The sequence below is a fragment of the Corvus kubaryi genome, unplaced genomic scaffold, assembly GCF_017639235.1.
Source record: "Corvus kubaryi isolate FWS band 111438036 unplaced genomic scaffold, C.kubaryi_AGA036_p1.0 37361, whole genome shotgun sequence".
Classification (NCBI taxonomy): Eukaryota; Metazoa; Chordata; class Aves; order Passeriformes; family Corvidae; genus Corvus; species Corvus kubaryi.
In genome coordinates, this window is record NW_024581118.1 from 3,324,900 (window position 1) to 3,344,624 (window position 19,725).

Consider the following 19,725-nt stretch of genomic DNA (forward strand, 5'->3'; position numbering starts at 1 on the left):
GTGCTTAGCAGCTAATTAACTATTTTATAGAGAGCATCCTTTCTTTTCCAGTTGAATTTTGTATCTGCCATTGTACACTTCTCAGGTTAGCTTTTATATTTGATTTTTGTGACTAGAGCTGTTCTAAACTGGCAAGCAGATTGCAGTGCTTCATTAAACAGTTTTCAGTGATTTCTGTGACTTTCTGTGAATTCTTGTCCATTGAAACTGAGCAATGGGCTGGGATTATTTTCACCCAGCTCCTAACTAATCCCATCTAACAGCTTTCAAATGAGTGGTGAGCAGTACAGACAAAGGGCAAAGAGCTGCAAGTCCCAGGTCAGCTTTTCCCAGAGGAAATGTAGGGCTGAATTGTTCTGAAACAGTGACCTTTAGTGGAATACTCATGCTGTACTCACAGAAATCCTGTCTTCCAGAGTCATTTCAGAATTCCTCACTAATACTACATTCTCCCCATCACAATGAAAAAGTAAGGTGATTTAAAGACTCTCACTGTGGTTTGTTCTTCATTTCAGCATTTCTGCAGAATTAATTTGCATTGTTGTTCACACTGTTGGCTGGAAAAGAGGCACATTTTTTGAGTTGCAGTTATTACCTTTTGGAGAGGCAGCATATCCACCTTTGGAATACCATGGAACAGCCCCAGTGTGGGCGGGTTTGGCTCCCTGGGACCCCTGACCATGCTTATTCCCATGTTTATTTGTTTATTTGTTACTTTGAGCTGCGAGTACGTGTGGTGTTCTGGGCAAAGTGGATCTTCGGGTCCTTGTGGCTCCTTCGTCCCCCTGGCTCTGCCCTTTGCTTTGGTTCTCCCTGGCTGTAACCTTAGTACCTCACTTATCTCAGGATTTCTCTCCTCTGATGTCACTCCTGCTGCTTAGACTTCCTCAGGTTTCCTCAAATTCTTAACATCCTCTGACATCTCTTTAAAAACAGTATCTGTCTTCTCATCTCGGGAAAGTAAAGGGGAAGGAAAGGCTAGTTATTTTAGTTTGGGGATTTTTTAGGAGTAAGAAAAAGCATGTCTATCATACCATAGGAAAATGAGTCTTGTTCATTCTTCAGCATAACAAGGGCATGGGAAAACTGTTTCTGATGAAATCTTCGGGTTAGAGTAGCTCTCAGCAGTTTTTTTAACCTTCAGTCCTCTACTTCCATAATGTCAGAACTTGTTTTTCCAAAAACAAACATTCATTCTCCCCACAGCACAAACTTCCCTGGTTTTCATGTTACATTGGTGAAGTTCTATCATTACTCACCTGAGCAGAATTATCCTTGATTTAAGTGAAGCGAAATTGCATCCAACTTTTTCCATGCTGATTGAAAAATAAAAATAATAATTTACAACAACTACAGCATCTGTGGAGGGTTGAGAGTGACCTGGGGGTGCTTTTAGAAAAGCCCTGAAAGCACGAGAGTGGTTACAGTTTTACCCCCTTAGCCGGAGTAGTGTTACGTAGAGAATCATGGAATGGCTTGGGTTGGAAGGGACCTTAAAGTTCATCCCATCCCACCCCCTGCCATGGGCAGGGACCCCTTCCACTGTCCCAGGTGGCTCCAAGCCCGTCCAGCCCTGCCTTGGACACTTCCAGGGATCCAGGGGCAGCCACAGCTTCTCTGGGCACCCTGTGCCAGGGCCTCCCCACCCTCCCAGGGAGGAATTTCATCCCAATATCCCATCCAGCCCTGCCCTCTGGCACTGGGAAGCCATTCCCTGTGTCCTGTCCCTCCAGTTCCTGATGGAATGTATCTCTTCGACTTCCTTGTAGGCCCGTTCAGATCCTGGAAGGAAGGATCCTGAATAGCCCATTGATGAGAGCACACTTTGGTAATGCCTGTATGCATTTTAAATACAGTTTGACTTCTCTTTTTTCTAGGCCTATTCTGTCTACGATGAAGACATTGGCTATTGCCAGGGACAGTCCTTCCTTGCAGCTGTGCTTCTGCTTCATGTGAGTTAATTGCAAAATGAAAGCTTTGGTATTTGAAACCAACGCAGCTGGAAAATCAGCAGTGCTGCAGCCATGCTGTTTGACAGATATTTACTGTTATTTACTTGCCTGTATTAGTTTTCCTCTTGTTGCTTTTTGACCATAGAGATTAATGGCTTCTGTCTTCATGAATGTAGATTTTCTTTATCTGGGAGAAATCTATTAAATTCCTAAGTACTTCTGTGTCAAAAGCTGAAATCAGTTTGTTGCATATTAATATTTACTTTTTATTTAGTTGTCACCTAAGTGAGCTCCCTGTGTGCTCATGGGGAATTTAACTCCAGGAGACATTCTCAGAGCAGCTCATCAAAGCAAGTAGTCTCACTAATTTTTTGGGAGACTTTTTCTCTTGGGGACATTTTATAGTATCTTCTGAGGGCAAGCTGATTTTTAACCTTGATATTTTAGCCTCTAATCAGAAACTGCACCAGCTTTGATCTGGGTATATGTCCAGATAGATAAATAAATACACGATTTTTATAGGTGTAAGATGCTTTACGTGTGATGTCTCAGTGGAAAAGCAGCATATTTGTTGAGATAAAGTCTATCTGAATAAGCCACCCCAAAGCTCAACCACAGTTCTTACTCAGGCTCTTGCCTGCTTTTTCTCTCAGGTTTTAATTAGTAAATTATCAATCAGGATTGAAATACCTTTTGAAGTGTGGGTTTGAGACAGCTGCTGGTGGTGTGTATGTTATACACACTCTTCCTAAGGTATTTGGAACTCAAATTCAGATTAGTTTAAGTCGTAATTCCTAGTGAGAGCTGTGACTCCTTGAAATCCTGAGAAACATGATACAGATGACAGTGTTGCAGAGAAGCTTTAGATCTTTAAAGAATAAACCTGTATTAGTCCCATTATTGCAGTCTAACATACTCTGTAAGATAGCTTATCTAACAGTACTTTTACAATTAATTTTTTACCCAAAGCAGGATTTTGAAGTTCACTGGAAAAATAAGCCATTTTCAATACCAGAGGTGTTTAGAAAAGGGTGGGTGTCACATTCTTAACATTTGACTACTACTTCAGCTCCTCTGCCTTTGTTCTGTGCTGTCATTACTACAGAGAATCAACTCAGTTTCTGCTGTTTCTGGAGCTGGAAGAAATTGCCCTGTACACAGGGAACACTAAATGGAAGTTACACTCATTTTAATATGTCCTTTATAACATTTGGTTTCATCATAGGATATTAAAGTGAAATGCTCAGAGAAGGGGGGAGTGAAGCAGTCTCAATGAGCACAACTGTAATTTGGGAGCTTCCTAGGATGTCCTCACACTCTTGTTTTTTTCAAATTCTCCAAACAATCTGTAGGCTGTGAGTGCTTTTCTGTCCTTGCATGGATTTCTAGACCCTTTCCTTTTCCTTTTTTTCTGGGACAGGTTATGCTTTCTCTTCCATGTGGATAGGTTTCAGGGATGGTTGGGTAGCCTGAACCTCCATCCTCTGTTTTTGTGGTTTTGGTTCTTTGATGAAATTCCCATCAAGGGTATGCAGGTAACTTCTAATCACAGGGGAGCAGTGTTGCCAACTCTAATAATTGTACTCTAGGTCTCCCAGTATTTGACTTTTTTTTCATGTCTGTTTTTCAGAGCCCTTGTCTGTGGGGAAAAACAACACATAAAATTTCACTTAAAAAAATTACAAATTTCTGGCTTTTTGTGATTTCAAAGAAAAGACAGCAAAGGGCAAATATCTAAATACTAAAAATCAGGATGGCAATGCCCAAAATTTGTGTTCTGCTTAAATAAAAAAAAAATGAAAATTCGATGTATGATTTTGAATCCTTGGGATTGGTAATATCAGAGAGCCTCTATTCACTGAGAGCAAGGACTTGGGGAGCTCTTTGGCCCAGTCCTGACCTCTGTTCCATCTCCCTGTCTTGGGGCAGGGACAGTTGTCAATGCACGAGCATCTGACTGAGCACGTAGGGTGGATGTGCCTGTGCATGAGCACCTGCTGTTTCATTAGAAATAATTGGTTTTTACCCAAACCCCTGAAATTTGCATTCATTGTCTTACAGAGCAGATTCAAGCCTTTTGGTCAGGATAAAATTATTTCTTCCCTTTACTTTGTTTGCAGCTTTTCTGTGCTGTCAGTGGGGAGCATTCCATCCAGATGAAATTGTGATTAAGAGCTTTGAAATTCCTAAGGATTTGTCTTGGGTAAATGAAGCCCAGACTGACAGCCATCAGCCAGCCTGGCAACCCTTTGTGCTAACCAGTTCCTTTCCTTTTTGATGTCTGAAAATGAAAACGAAGCTGTCTGCCTGTGGCCCTGGAGACAGGGCCGAATTATGGGCTGAGCATAAAAGATGAAACCCTGAAGGGAAATATGAAGAGCCTAAAATTCTCTTGAAGAAAATACTGAGCTTTTATCTGTAGCTGATATGTGATAAGGAGTTGGCAGTAGGCCAAATGAGTGAATGCACTTGAAGGTGGAGAGGTGTTCTTGATTGTCAGTAATTGTTTTAATTTGTTACAATCTGGTGCTTCCAAAAGAAAACACGTTTTTAATGGGATTGAAAGGTTGATTTGGGTTCTGTTTGTGCCTGTCATTCTTGTGCTACCTGAAGGCAAGGGGAAGTTGGGAAGATGATGTGGAGGTTTTGTGACACGGGGCTTCCCACCAATTCAGCATTCAGTGGGCTCAAGCCACCAAATACAAGCGTAGAGTGGCTCAAACAGCTCATGTGAGTGCCACCTTCCAAACCACTGATGGATGAGACATTTTGGTGAGAATGAAATACAGATTATGGATGTAGGGATTCCAAAAAAGTCAGCATGTGAATAGATGGGATTGTGGGAAACCTGACTTCAGAGTTTGATGCCCTGGGGTTTGAATGAAAGTGGATAAGCATTGTTCTCGCTAGGGGTTGGTTGTACCTTATTTCTCCTGAATTTTTCCCATTTAACCACAGTACACATCACTGTCATGAGTTGTTGCCTTTTTATTTTATTTTCCTTCTTTTTTTTGTTTTTAAATTGCTTTTATATGCCTGAGGGTTGTGCACTGGTTGTTCTCATACCTATTTGACAGAAAGAATGCTGCTGACAGTTGTGCTGCTGGGATGTAGACGTACATGAACCTGTGATATGACCCCACATTTTCTTCAAAGAAGGCCTTACAGAGCCAAATCCAGGTGCTCATCAAGGAGAATAGTCCCCTTGAGATTTTAGTTGGTTAATTCAGCATTCATAGTACTTGGCTGAAAATTTTAACACATCCCTGGTTCTGAATGCAGTGTGCATAAGGTGTTTAAGTGTGTGTGTCTGTGTAAGGCATGCCCAGCCCTAGCTCCATTATTAACCTTATTTTTGTGTATTTTTCCAAACAGATGCCAGAGGAGCAGGCATTCTGTGTATTTGTGAAAATAATGTATGACTATGGCTTGAGGGACCTCTACAGAAATAACTTTGAAGATCTCCATTGCAAATTTTTCCAGCTGGAGAAGTTAATGCAGGTGGGGCCAAAGTAACAACTTCTCCTTCGATTTATTTCGTAAATGGAAATACTGGCATGAAGAAGAGATTAATGCTTTGCTTCCAAAAGCTATTGGACAGTAAAACCCCTCTCCTTTTAGAAGTGGGGTAAAGCAAAGCAGGGAAGTTGAATAGCTGAATTCAAACATCCTGAGTCAGATTTGTTTCTAGTTTCTTTTGTCTTTGATATACCACTCTTGCTGCTAATGTTTGTATCCAAGCAGAGCAGGTATTTGATTGGGGGGGGGGGGGGGGCGTGCTTGCTCTGTGTCTTTCTGTTTCTGATGTTGTTTAGAGAGAATGTCTCTGTGCTGTTGAGACCAGTGTATCCTTCAGACTGCCTCCATCAGTGTCCTACTTTCCATGAATTATGTTGATGTTAAGAGGTCAGGCGAATCAGGACATCCTGATGCTTATGAAATACCAATCAAGTGTGGATCATTGGGCAGGTTTTACTGTCTCTTCCAAACCTCTGCTCTTTTTTCAGGTGGAATTATTTCATCGAGCAGTTTGGCAGAGCTGAACCCCTGCAAATTTTATACATTGTTGTTCTGACTAATAAGGAGTTACTGACAGGTCATTAAGGCCTGCCCTTCTGCTGGCACAGGGAAAAGCTGGTTGCTGAAGTCAGTTCTCACAGATGACCATAGGTATCTCTGTGGGATGTACTGAAACCAAACAAACCAGACTGTTGTTAATTTAGTGGTATTTTTTCAGATGTCAAATTGTGCATATTTCATACTCGGTGGAGTAGAATTGCTTGCTAGTTAATGTGATACTTCAGCATATGGTCTTCTCAGTATTTACATATGTTCCCAAAGAGTTTTGTTAACAAACAAACCAGATTTTATTAACAAATACACTCTTAACAAAGATACTTTATTAAATGACCGTATCATCACTGTTCAGGAGGATTTTCAGTGCTTATTTTGTGTTGCTCGTATGTGCTCCTAGTTAGAGAAATGGTCTGATGGAGTTGTGTGCTCTGTTGCTTTCAAGCTCTGCGAGGTGATCTGGTTCCAGTAGCCGTTGTTTTTTGTGGCAGAAGCATTTCTAGCAAGACACAGCAAAGGAATAACTTAAAAATACACACCATGACAGAGATTTTACAACTGCTCTGCCTTTCGACTGTTGAAGATTTTGTAATTTCTCAGTCTAATCTCAGTATGTTCTTGGATACTGTGATAGAATCCACTGTGGATATCTTACTAAAAACTGTAACCATGGGCACTGAAATTTATCAAGAAAAATTTTCATTGCTTGAAAGAAGCCAGGCTTTCACTTTGTTGTGTTTTTTGGTATTTAGCAACCCTGGTCCTTACTGGAAATATGGATGGAGAACTCAGATTAATGAGTAATACTGAAACATTTATATTTTCTCTTTATTCCAGGAGCAGTTACCAGACTTGCACAGCCATTTCTCAGACCTCAATTTGGAAGCTCATATGTATGCATCCCAGTGGTTCCTCACTCTTTTTACTGCCAAGTTTCCACTCTGCATGGTCTTCCACATCATTGACTTGCTACTTTGTGAGGTAAAAAAAGTATTAAATCAGAAAGCCCTTCCTCCACTCCATCAGTGTTTCTTCTTGCTGAAGTCCTTTACTGCTTAATTGTAAAATGGGTGTAACTAAGTTCTGTAGAAACCATGGTTATATTGAAGAGAAGATGTTCAGTGAAGCACTGGTTTGGTTTTCAAATTGGAGCTGTGGATTGCCTCGTTTTTTCCTGAGGGGTCTCATTAAGACTATCGGATGCACGTCTGTTTTTCATTTAATTTGTCGAATGATTATTCAAAGTTAGGAATTGTAATTTCTTGAAGACACCTAGCAAGGAAAGCTCTCCAGATGGCCTGATTCAGAGTAGCCACAGACAGAAATGGTGGCCTTGACTAAAGATGTTGCTTTGGTGGCCTGATATTAAACAAAGAGTGAGAAGGGCCAAACACACAACTGAATGAAACTCCTTCCTTTTGTTTTTTCCCTGCTATTCCAACTACTGCTCCAGGTACAAAACGCTGTGTGTGTGTACTGTAGATATATCTACACTTCCTCTGAAAAGCCAGTCAGAATAGGTTGATAATCTAGAATATTTATTTTGGTAAAATACCAGTCCTTCCTTTGGTAAGTGGGAAGTCAGAGCATCTGTGGCATTGCACCTGCTTTTAAACGTGTCACTGATTTCCTCTCCAATTTCAGGGGGTCACAAACATGAAAAGAAAGAGATAGATAAAATATTTGATAATTTTAAATGGTGAAGGCTTCATGAAAAGCTGTTGACTCTAGTTCATTTTGTTCATTTTTATTGTGAAGTATTTTCTCTGAGAATCTTCAGGCTTGCTGCACATGCTTTGGTGGGATTCAGTCCTGGTCACACTATTTCTTATTCTGCATATTGGTGCTCATTTATCAAAACAAGGCAAGGTAATATTGGCAGTGTTTATCTCAGCGTGTCTGAAACAATTACAGTGGGAAAGAAAGTGAAATCCAAGGAGAATCCAAGGTGAAATCCAAGGAGAAAGTGAGCGAGTGTAGCATTAGAACATGCTAGGGAAAGGGAAACTTGTTAGTGTTTGTGGAGGGTAATCACACACAGCTAAAGGAGCCGCTTTTACTACAGGTAAAAATAAACCAGAAGGAGTGAGAAAATGTATTTCAAGTGAAAAGATACCCACAGGCATCTTGAGAAACACTGGGGCAGTGTGGAGACACCATCCTGAGGCACCAGTGTAGGCTATCAGAAAAGTGCTCCTAAGATTCGACCACTCACAAGTAACAGGCAGTTCTGAGAATTTGTGGGAAGGGCACAGATTAAAGTCATATGAAAATGAAAATTGTAGACAGCAAGTCAGTTCTGAAGGTGTGTGGCCAAAGGCAGAACCTGGAAGAAGCCGTTCCTTGACAGAGGACTGAAGCTGTGTGTCCAGTCAGCCTCTGGAAGGAGTTACGGGGGAAATCAAAATAGCATTTTTTCTGCATTAAATTGTTCCTTACTTTATCTCTGAACAACCAGCCTGCTGATAATTCTGGCAACTGGAAGGAGAAAAACCAGTGGCAGCTGCTAACACTGAAACATATTCTGCAGAAAAAATCCCCAGAAAAGCAAGAAGCCTTTGAAGTGAACTGTCTTAAGTTTTTAAAAACAAGCTTCCAGCCTTCTCCTTAATTTTTCATAGATACAGATGAATTTTAAATACCCTTCAAGTTTCTGACTTGTGCTTTCTCCACATCCCTGTCCCATTTGTCATTACAAAATGTTCACATTCTATGCAACTCTTTCAGGGAAGAAAAAGTAAGGGGCAGAAGACCATTTAAAGCCATTGCTGAATGCATCCTGCCAGCTAACAATTTCAAGGGAGCCTCTCTGGTCCGCTTGAAAATATTTGAATTACAGGTGAACAATTTGTGTCTTGGAATAGCTGATCCTTAGAGGTCCCTTCCAACCCCAACCGTTCAGTGATTCCATGTCAAGCAAAAGTTTTTGTATTGGCTTGGGTTTTTCATCTTCGATTGTGGCTGGAAGAGTGAAATTGGTCCTTACAGATACTCAGCTTTCAATCCAGAGAGGAAAAATACCTGCTGGAAGTCCTGTAGTTTCACAGCTACCCAGGGAGGCACATTTCCTTCCCTTCCATGCAGAGTGGAACAGTGGCACAAGCTGGGGGTGGAGCTCCTGGGCAGAAGCAGAGCTATGAACAAGGAGCTAAAAGTTATGATGGGAATTAAGTTTTATGGAGGAATTTTTAGAGTCCCATCAAAGTGAGTGTCACTACAGTCAAGGTCTTCTCATCATTCTCACATGAAATATTGCTCCAGAGCAGTTTAATGTAAACTCCCACAGTTTTGGGATTTGCCGTGGCTTCTGTGTGACTGAGTTATTTCATTCTGTTGTCTTCTTAGCATCTTTATTTTTTGTTTATTTTTTAAGTTGTCACCAGGCTACTGAAGATGTAATCAAACCCTCCAAAATACTTAAATTTCAGTGGTCTAAGAATATTGCCTGAGTAGTGCTGAGGCAGAATCTGTCACCCATCCTCACGTAGAAAAGAAATATTTTGGAATCCTTTGTCTTCCCTGTGACCGAAGCTTGAAGAGAATTTTGGCCTTCCAGGCAGGTACACCACCCCAGTGCTGTGGTACATACTGTAAGGCGCAGCTGCTTGTAATAAAAACACAACCCTATTGATCCAGGTGGAAGTTTTAATGTGATTACAGCAAACTGTGTGAGTTGGATCCTGGAGATCTTTCCACAAGGTTCCTTTTAGCTGCCTGTTGCAGCTGTTTCATTTGTCTTTTCCCCTTTGCTATTTCTGTTTGCATTGAGGAACATTTTTGTTGATGAAACGCAGAGTTGTATTTGGACTTGTCAGTCTTATCTATCAATATGACATGATGTTATTGAACACTTTGCAAGCCTGCTCTGTTTTGCTGTCTCTTTTTGTTCTATTTTAAATTATTTATTTAAAGTCATGCTCAGAAATAGCAATTCATCTAGGTAAAGCTCTTGTCACTCAGAGCTGTCCCCAGTGCAACAGTTGCACCTCGCCTGTGCTACAGAATATCAAACAGTTGACATTTCACTTCATTTTGCATTCTAAAATATTCCATTTTAAATTAAAATATTTGTTTTAAAAACACTAAATAAATGACCTTCAGTAGGCATTTAGAAGAGGAAAAACAACCCAAACCAGTTGGCAGATAGTCTGAAGGGTTTTTACAATTGTCATGAAAAGAAAATTCTTTACCCTTTCATGATCTGTACAGTGCTGCCAGAACTAAAGGAGGTGCAGAGCTCAAGCTGTCATTCCATTACTAGCTGAGAATTTTGAAACACTATGGGGAACCTCCATTTTAAGTTAACCTGGCTATTTTTTGTGCAATTTTGGGGGACATAAAATAGTTAAGGATGGTACTTCTGTCCTTCCAGGGAATATGCAAAAACCTCTCCTGCACGCTGCCCTTTCTGGGCTGGCACAGACCATTGTTTATTTTAGTGCCATAATACATCCTTTGACTATGTAATTTGACTACTAAGCTAACAGTTTGGCTACTAAGCTGCCATTCTGTGATCATGGCTGGATATAAAGGGATGCATATGATTATCAGTTTTGAGTATGAAATTATGTAATGTTTTCTGATGTAGCTGATAGCAAAGAAGGGAAGGTGCCTTTCACAGGACCACACAGCACAGTGCAAGAAGGGGGAATTGAAAGCTGGGATACCATCACTCCTTTATATATCAACTGTTGCTTTCAGGATATTATGTAAATATTTTTTATAATAGATTTTGAGAAACTGTTTGTTATCATGAAGGCTGATAGGTGACTTTAACAATCTTTTAAAATGTGAGCAAGGTGGTGCTGGTAAGTGAACACTTACTGATAGTTAAAATGTGGCAGCACACTGTGGAGATACGGCTATTGGGAGCACTCCTTCCTGATGAAACACTGAAAATCATAGCAGAATTACAAGTATTGACGCTGAAGAGTTGATTTCTGTCTTGTGTGTGTCTTGCTGAGGATGGATGTGCCAGGAAACGCCGTATGGTACCGCTCAGGGCTGGCCGGCACGGTGCTGGTGCTGACTGAGGAGGAGGGACCATAATAGCTTGCTATTTTTTATCTGTCACTGTCAGATACTTCTGTGATGCCTTCAACAGAGTTGAGAAAGAACAGATTAACATTTCAATTTATTAAACTTCCTCAGGAATTGAGTCAAGAACAAGCCCACTTCCTCTGTAAATCTGCGCTGAGATGAAATGTGAATTAAATAAAGGATTGTGCACAGTTGTTTATCTTTTGTAGACCTATAGGGAAAGAAAGATGGAACTTTTTGGAATTCCTTGTTATTGCCGTGTTGTCAACATTTGTTAACCCTTCCAGTTATGAGTATTTTAAGGAATCTTACAAAACAGCAGAATGGACTTGCTAGAAATAAAATCTCATACAGTAACAGCATATTAAAAGCTGGGCTTAAATTCTAAGTAGGCATCGATCTGTGCTGGAGCTGTCTGTGTTACCCTGGTACTATTTACCAAAGCAAAGTCAATGTCATGCAAGGTCACTGGAAAAGGCCAGGAGGCCTGTGTTTGTTTTTCCTTTTAGGAATACAGGCAGATAGATTTTGGCATTTAGACTGTCTTTCCTTCTGCCCAATCCCTTTGCATCAGGCCTGCTGGAGAGCTGAGTCCTGCTGAAGTCCTTATCTGCTGTTTCATATAAAGAGAGTGGAAAGGATTTCTTTCCCAGACTGCTATAATTAGCTTTTAATTAATTAAAGAAGAAAGAGGAATAGGTTTTCTCAGACTCCAGATGGATGACTAGAATTTGAATGTGGATGTCCAGTGGTAATGCTGGTTTGCTGCATTCAAGCATCTGGTGACATGTCAGCCATCATCATCTTTTTTGTTGCAGAAGTGGGAGGTCTGCAATGGAGATAAGATCAGGTTTGCTAGACCTGGATGTTTGGTTTTTATGTAGTGAGATGAGTTATTTAAAACCACAGGAAAAGTAATTTTAGCCTAATTCATCTGATGACTAGAGCTGTAATCTACTGTGGGGGCTTCTCAGCACTAGAACAGAAATTAAAGTGAAAAGAAAGAAAGAAGGGTGTTGGATTTGATTGTGTGTTTGCTGCATGAGGAACTTCTTAAAGCTTTTGGATGTGTGTGCTTACAGCATTCAGATTATAATGATAAACAGTTCTAAGTTCTTTTCAAAGTGAAGGTTGTTAGTAGTATAAGGTGGTTGCATATAAAATTCAATCAACAGCAGAAATACTGGAGGTGTGTAATACCATGTTCTGTATTGCCTTGGGGACCAGGGACACAGAACGTTCTAACAGAATTTATAATAATTCAGGCTTGGCCCAAGGAGAAGAGTGTTTTGATAGAGAACATCTGAGAGGTTTTAGGAGAGCCACAGCGTTTAGCATAACCCTTTACTCAGGGTTATCCAGCTGTTCCTGTGAGCATCCATAATTTATGTATCTTCCAGTTGTGGCTGCTGCTTGTTTATCCCCAAGATAACAAAGCCAATGATAAATGCTCAGCATGAGCAAAGGAAATACAGTCTCACAACAATCTGCAATCCAAGATAACTTACGAGAACAGAAGGTACCTTTTGGGTGATGTTGATAAATTTTGTGGTCCTAGATGCTAAGGCTGCTTCTGTTTCAGAAAATGTTCCAAGCTCTAGGTGAAAAAGGTACCAAAGATGAGTGCCTGGTTTGAATGACCCAGTTTGGGCCTTAGAGGGGTGACAGATCTAATTCCATGTTCACACTATGTCTCTGAATTACTTTCCCCATTGCTCATGAAATATTTTAGCCACCTGCTAGTTGATGTTCACTTGGTTGTTTTTTCTAGGAATACAGTAAATTTCCATAATGCTTACTTTACACTAGTGCCATCTGCTGTATTGGAATAGCAGCATATCCTAAACAGTCTTGGCAGGCTTCAAAAACACTTTAGAAATAACTGAAGGAAAGTATCACAAATGGGAAAGTGATATTCCGCGAACAAATCCAGGAAGCTGAGCTAATTTGGGAAACGTTTTTAAAGAAGAGGGTATTGCAGTCTGCCCGTGCCAAAACCCTTTCCGTTGCTTTGTGCTCAGAATCTGAGGCTGTTACGAATTCTCTGAATATGTAAAATCAAAATGTGAACTTTGCATTTGACTCACTGTTGGAAAGGGAAGAGCATGTCAGGGCTCAGAGAGACGAGGGCCAGAGCTGTGTCGTGGCAGGGAAAGGGCGAGGATGGGGAATAAACACTGGGAAGAAGATCAGGCAGAGTGCAGGGGGGTAGATGCTGATTTAGGGTGGGCATGTGTTTTTCTTTGTGGTGTGTGAGCACAGGTAGAGGGGGAACAAGGCACAGCTCTCTGTCAAGAGGTGTTCTGATCCACTCACCTCGTCTCCTCTCATGCGAACCGGGATCTGGAAGATTCCTTCTCCTCTGAGCACATCTAACAGCCATTCCCTGTTTCCATACCAGAGGACCTGTCTTACCTAAAGAGATACGAGGCCTTCTTTTTCTCTCCTTGTATGTGATAAGGCCCTTGGTGTCTAGTGTCGATTCAGGCCCCTTTCTTTGTCCCTGTATTAATCAGTTTTGGAAAAAGGGACAGAAATGTCTAAAACCACAGCAATTGAAAGCTCTGCAAACCAGAAAAGTAATGTTAGTGTAGTAATGTTAATGCTGCTAGCCCATAACCACTTGCTGATGAATTAGGAATGTGCCACTGCAGAAATACCACATGCAAGGGAGCAGTCTGATACGTGGAAAAGACTTAAAATTCTGTGGCTGTATTTTTTATTCTTGCAAACAGTCACAGAAAGTGGAGGGAAAAAAATGTTAATCTCACAGCAGCCTCTACCTTCATTCAGTTATAGCAACGTCTCAGCAGCAAATGGCATTAAAACCACCCAAAACATGTAAATATTCATGCCTAAATCCCATTTATTTCTACTAAAAGCAACCAACCAAACAAAATTTCATCTGAAATCATACTAATACAGCTTCGTGGTTGCCTGGTATTCATTGTGTGCTGTTTCATGCTGCAAAATACAGAAAAGTGACACAAATCAATACAGAATCCCCTGGCGGGGTTTTTGCCATCTCCCTGGCACCTGCCTCTCTCATAATTCAATCAGCTGCTTTTAATTGGGTTTGTGTACTTTTCATGGAATCATAGGATCAGGGAGGAGATTTCTGTGGTTTTGTCTTTGCTGTGTTGTAGCATTTCCTGGTGTGAGTTATTGTACAATGGATGTGGAGTCACTGGGGGAAGCCCAGGCTGAGAACTCGACTGTGCTCATACGTTAGCAGTCAGATCTCTTCATAATGTGTTTTTTGTTTGATGTTTTCCTTGAGTAAGAAAGCTGTATCTGTTGTTTACACAAGCCTGCTAATTTGTGTTGTGCCTTATTTGAACAAGAGTTTTAACCTTTTTTTCCTTTAGTCATCCTGTCATTGAACTAGAATAAATGCACGAGCTACACAAACTCTGCCTAAAAGATGTTAATTAACGTGCATGCCCCTGCAGAGTGTGTTCCAAGGCTGCTCTGCTTACCAGGGGAAGTTTGAGCTTCAGACCATATATTCATGTTGTCAACCAAACAAAGACATTTGTGACATTCCTCAAGTTTATTGTGTGTTCTCAACATATTAGAGTTGCCAAGTAATTGCTTTGCTGGAACCCATCCAAAACATAACTAGAATTTTAATTCTCCTTTAGAGTCTGTAACCCCAATTACCCTCTGCAGCTCCTTTGAAAGACTGTGCAACTGAACACATAATTATGAGACACTTTGGAATTATGAAACAATGTCAAGTTAACTGCAGTTGAATAGCTCATCTCCCTTTAAAGAAAGGAAAATGCAGTTATTAGAAAGCTGGAAGAGGTTCATGTCATGATGGGCTTGAGACTTCTCAGCCATTGAGGAGGTGCTTAGCTGACTTTCGTATCTGTCTTTTTAGCTGGTGCTGAACTTTAGACAGTATTTTATCAGTATCTTCCCTGTTTCCTTTTACATGTCCTGCATATGTAGGGGAAAAAACCACAGATCAGGACATGGATGAATTAAGTGTCCTTTTTTTAAAAAAAATAGATTCACTTCCATTTGTTGGTGAAGATGCTGCCAAGGGTATTGCTGTGTAACCAGAGGAAGGTCTGTCAGAGGATCTGGGTTGGAGAGGGAGAAATGCTAATATTGAATATAGCCTGTCTTCTCCTGAGGCTTCTATCGTTAAACAGAAGCTTTAAAACAGGAGAGAAATTCCAAAGTCATCCGCAGTGCAAATGTTGTCCAGATCTGGAGGACTAAATTGTTTGGCCTCACTCAGCTCTGTGCTTGGCTCTTGAATTTTGCTCGTAGCAAGTGTTGGTTTGCTGCCCCTTGACTTCCTTTTTTCCAGCCTCTGGGCAGATTTGGTGGGTCAGATGAATAAATCTGCCTCCTCCCTTCAGCAGGAAGCCACAGGCACCCTTTCTGTCACAGAGATCTCGCTGAATGCAAACTGGGTCCCATAGAATCACATCTTTACCAGCCTCAGTTTGTTCTTTGTTCCCAGCCTTCTTTTCAGGCCTTTTCAAAAGCCGTCTTGTTTCAGAGTGCAGAGGGACTCAAAGGGAGGACTCCTCAAAGAGGCTTCTATCTGCAGAAGGAGTCTTGGCTTCAGAAGGAGTTAAGGAACTGAGAAAACCTCTCACTAGACCAGAGTTAACATCATAAGATTTCCATTTACTTGCAGCCAGTCTTAATTTCAGTGCACGTGTATACTTTCATTTTTACAGTCTCATGAGAGAGAGTTTCACTGGTCTGCCTGTGAGAACATTGCCTCCAGTCATGGCTGGAAATTACAGGTTTTTGACACACAGTCCAAAGAAGCCAATGTTTCCATGAAGCACAGTCTTAATGAATTAAATGGGGACTTCCTGGATGGTGAGTGTTCACCCCAGTACCAGTAGGTATGAAGGGCTCTTCTGCTAAATGATGCTCTTTCCTCTGGAGTGAGTGCTCCTGGAAAGCAGAGTGTGCCTATAAAGCAGAGGATGGTCAGGGTGGCAGCAGGAGCTGGAAGGAGGCTGTGATATGGCACAGATTCCAGCATTCTCCCTTTGCTGATCCTTACCTTACCATATTCATTTCTTTGAGTTGGGCTTGTTCCTTCTCCAAAACTCCTGAGTTTCATGAGCTCTCTTAACCTTCTCTAGGCCTCTACACAAGCTTAAGAGGGTCCTTAAATAACACCTGATTCTGTGATGTGACATGATGATGAGCCCCTCACCATTCCTGTGCTCTTACAAGTTCTCGTTTATAAGTGTGTAATTTTACCCTTAACTGTTCTGTATTTAAAAAGGTGTTAAGGTAATTATGAACAACTTTCATACATGCAAATCTTTTAAACCTCAAGATGAGATCTGCATGATATTATAGTGTCTTGGTTTAAAAGAGGTAGTGACCATTCTGGACACAAAACAGAAACAAAAAACCAAATGGATATGGGATAAAAACCATACCCAAGACATACGGCAGTTATTTCAAAATGCCTGGTTAAACAGATGACCTTTGGTTTTAAAAAGTAATTATCAAAAGCTCGTTTCATATGGGCTCCCTTCTCTTTCCCCCTTGTCGATGATTTGTATGTACTTCCATATTTCCATTATAAAATTGCTGGAGGGATATCGCTACCTATAATTTATATGTCTGGTGCACTTTGGTATTTTCGGTCTTTCTTCTTAAATAGCTGAAGAAGTTTAAGCTGAAGCTTATAAATCACTGTGTGGTAAATTAAGTAGGGTTTTAAATAAGAGATTGTGGGAAAATGAGCTGAGCCTTCTTTTTCATGATCATAATCATTAAACTTGTCTGTGGAAGGACAGTGTTGCACGAATTAGGACAAATAACTCCAGCAGGCAGATCAGTGGTTATTGAATGTGTTGTTCAAACATGGGGTAGGATGTTTCACTGCTTTGAACTCTACAGCATGCACCTCCAGTCCACTGAGCTCTTGGGGTGCATTGGCCCTCCCAGGTCTCCCTGGTCAGCACCAAACTGCAGCAATTGATGCCTCAGCTCTAAAACGCTGCTTCAATTCAGGACTTGACCCTGCCTGGGAGGAAAGGGGAGAGTGCAGGTCTTTTTCTGTTGCTGAGAGTAGCAGAATGCTGCTCAGGACAGCTGGATAGGGAGGTTTGAAGTCCTTTCATGTTCTGATTTTAGGGTGCTTAAGCCTTGAACAAGCTACCTCAAATAACAGGAGCAGGTCTGTGAGCTGCCCATTGCCTGGTGGGGCTTAAAAAGGAGATGGGGATTCTCAAGGCAGGTGGAAACCTATTTCTGCTGCAGTTGCTGTCCATGTGAAGAGTGATGGTATGAAAGGAGTACCAGGAGAGAGTTTGATTCATCTGAATTCAGGAACAGTGTTTGTTTCAAGCAGACAGAAAAAAAAATATTTAGAAAATAAATGAGAACTGGTGTACACATTTCTTTTTGGTTGTGCCAGAAAATACACAGGACATTAATTCCTCAGTAGTCCAGCTATTAGAAGTAGTACTCTTCCTCATAACAAAATCTGATCAGTTTGCTAAGAATAAAATGCAGTGTTTGTGATGGCTTGCAGATACTCCTCTCTCATTTATAGCTCGTATGTTCAGGTCAGTCCTCTCTGCTAGACAGCAGAAGTTGTGAATGGCATGGCTGTGTGCAATTAACTGTGGACTTCAGATTAATATTTAAAATAAGCCTGAAAGTACTGTGAACTTATTTTACTGCTGCTGGAGTTATCTGTAATACTGCTGGCATTATCAGTGTCATGAAGGAAAGTCAAAACCAGACTTCTGTTTTTCTAAATTTTCCTAAATTTAAAAGAAGTACATAAAGCCAAATAACTTGAAGTAATTGTTTTCCCGTTTGGAAGAAGGGTTTCTAGTGATGAAGCAAGATTCAGTCCTGCTGCAATTGTGACCTCTAGTGGGAAAAACCGGTTTGTTATCGCAATGATAATGCAGTGAACTGCAAAGTAATTCAGTGTTGCAGTATTCATTATGTCTGATGTTGCAGCATTTCCAGCGCTCATTAATGGTACAATCCCTTCAAGGCACCATACTATAGATGTAAAAAATACAGTTTATTCCCAAGAAAGCTTCTGTAAAGTCTCAGCACATTTTTATAAAAGCTAGTTTTTATAGAAACACGGTCTCAGGCTTTCAGGAAGAGGATTGGAAAAACACTCAACTGAGGAAGCAGAAATTGCTTGGAGAACGTTGCCTTGTCAAAAGTCTTGCTGTTATCCCACAACAATATAATATAATTGCAGCATTACTTGTGTGCAAATCTGTTGAGGTATTTCTAGATACCAGCTCTGGGAGCCATTGTAAGGAAAGATTTATCATGCCATTAAAGAAGGCAAGAGGATTTGGAAAACCGAGGAAAACAGTCTGAACACCAAGTACATGGTACAGCAAATGAGAACTGGATGTAGTATTTTTCATATTTGGATGAAGACAAAGCTATTTATAATCTTAAATTATCAACATATGTAGGCTGCAGACTTTCTTTAATCTTCAAATAAATGTGTATTGTCCTTTGATTTCTCACTGAATGCATTTCTCTACATTGGTATTTCCAGCTTTTGCAAACCAGCAAGCAGCCTCTGGATACAGCTAGCAGCTTGTTTAGCTTTGAAATAGTTTTGACTTTTGACTAAATGCAGTAAAAGAAGGTGCCTTGTGTACTTGTGGGGTTGTCTTTGTTACATTTGGGGCTTATTTCACAGTTTGAGTATGAAAGATTGTGCATGATAAATCATAGCTAAACTTGCTTACTTGACCAAAGTCCTATCACCTGGACTATTTATTACATTTTGTTGATGCCCTGCTCATGGCAATATCCTGCACTGTTTGTGAAAGCCAGCATTGACAAGCACTGAAACAACAGCAGGGACAGACAGCGTGTCACATCCATAGCACCTGACTCACTGGAGGCTCCCAAAGCCCCAAGGAGCCATCATCTCCCCCAGCATGGGAGTTTGGAAATGTGCCCCAAGGCTTTAATGAGCACCTGGGAAGCGTGGCAGGAAAAGGGAAGCATTCCCTAGGGACTTACAGCATTGGATTTCGATGCCACGAATGATAAGTATGAAAAGAGGTTCATATGCTGGGACTGATTGAAGTCTCTTTCCTCTTATTTTCAGGGTATGAACATAATCTTCCATGTGGCTTTGGCTCTTTTAAAGGTAAGTTATTTTTTTTTAATTTATTTTGTTTTATTAAACTAAAACATAGATGTACTCTTTATCTTAATGTATCATTTCTAAAGGACTAATAGTGGGATATGATTATAAAATAGTTATAAATTATTGGGATATATTATAAAATAATAGTTCCAATAATAGTGGGACTTCTGTAGTAGGGAATGAAGGAGACACATCCATTAGGGTAGAGGTGTCTTCAAAATTGTACTCATGATAGATGTTTTTATTAAACTTAATTATATCATAAAGCCTGTGGAACAAGGGGTGCAGTCTGAAGATTTAAATGTCTCAGTTACTATTAAGAAAACAATTCAGATTCATTTCACAGCATACCAATTTTGTGTGTGGGTTCTTTTGTATAAAACGTGATTGATTGGTATCAAATGGATTTGTGACATTGAGAGAGGAATAGAAATCTTCTCTAATACTGGAACTTCTGTCTCTGGCCTGGACTCAGCATTATCTGGACAACGAAACCTGGCCCTTTGGCTGCAG

The 19,725-nt window shown here is 40.6% G+C and overlaps 1 protein-coding gene across 7 annotated transcripts in view; it reads left to right on the top strand.

The window, feature by feature from the left end:
* RABGAP1L (RAB GTPase activating protein 1 like) overlaps positions 1-19,725 on the top strand; it is a 236,765-nt gene that overhangs the window by 133,667 nt on the left and 83,373 nt on the right. For 6 of the 7 annotated variants that reach the window (XM_042033881.1, XM_042033876.1, XM_042033874.1 and 3 more), the window contains 4 exons: positions 1,878-1,952; positions 5,328-5,453; positions 6,864-7,007; positions 19,171-19,212. In XM_042033881.1, coding sequence (XP_041889815.1) covers positions 1,878-1,952; positions 5,328-5,453; positions 6,864-7,007; positions 19,171-19,212 — 387 coding nt within the window. The remainder of the gene's footprint in view (positions 1-1,877; positions 1,953-5,327; positions 5,454-6,863; positions 7,008-19,170; positions 19,213-19,725) is intronic. The other variant, XM_042033878.1, reaches the window with a different exon arrangement.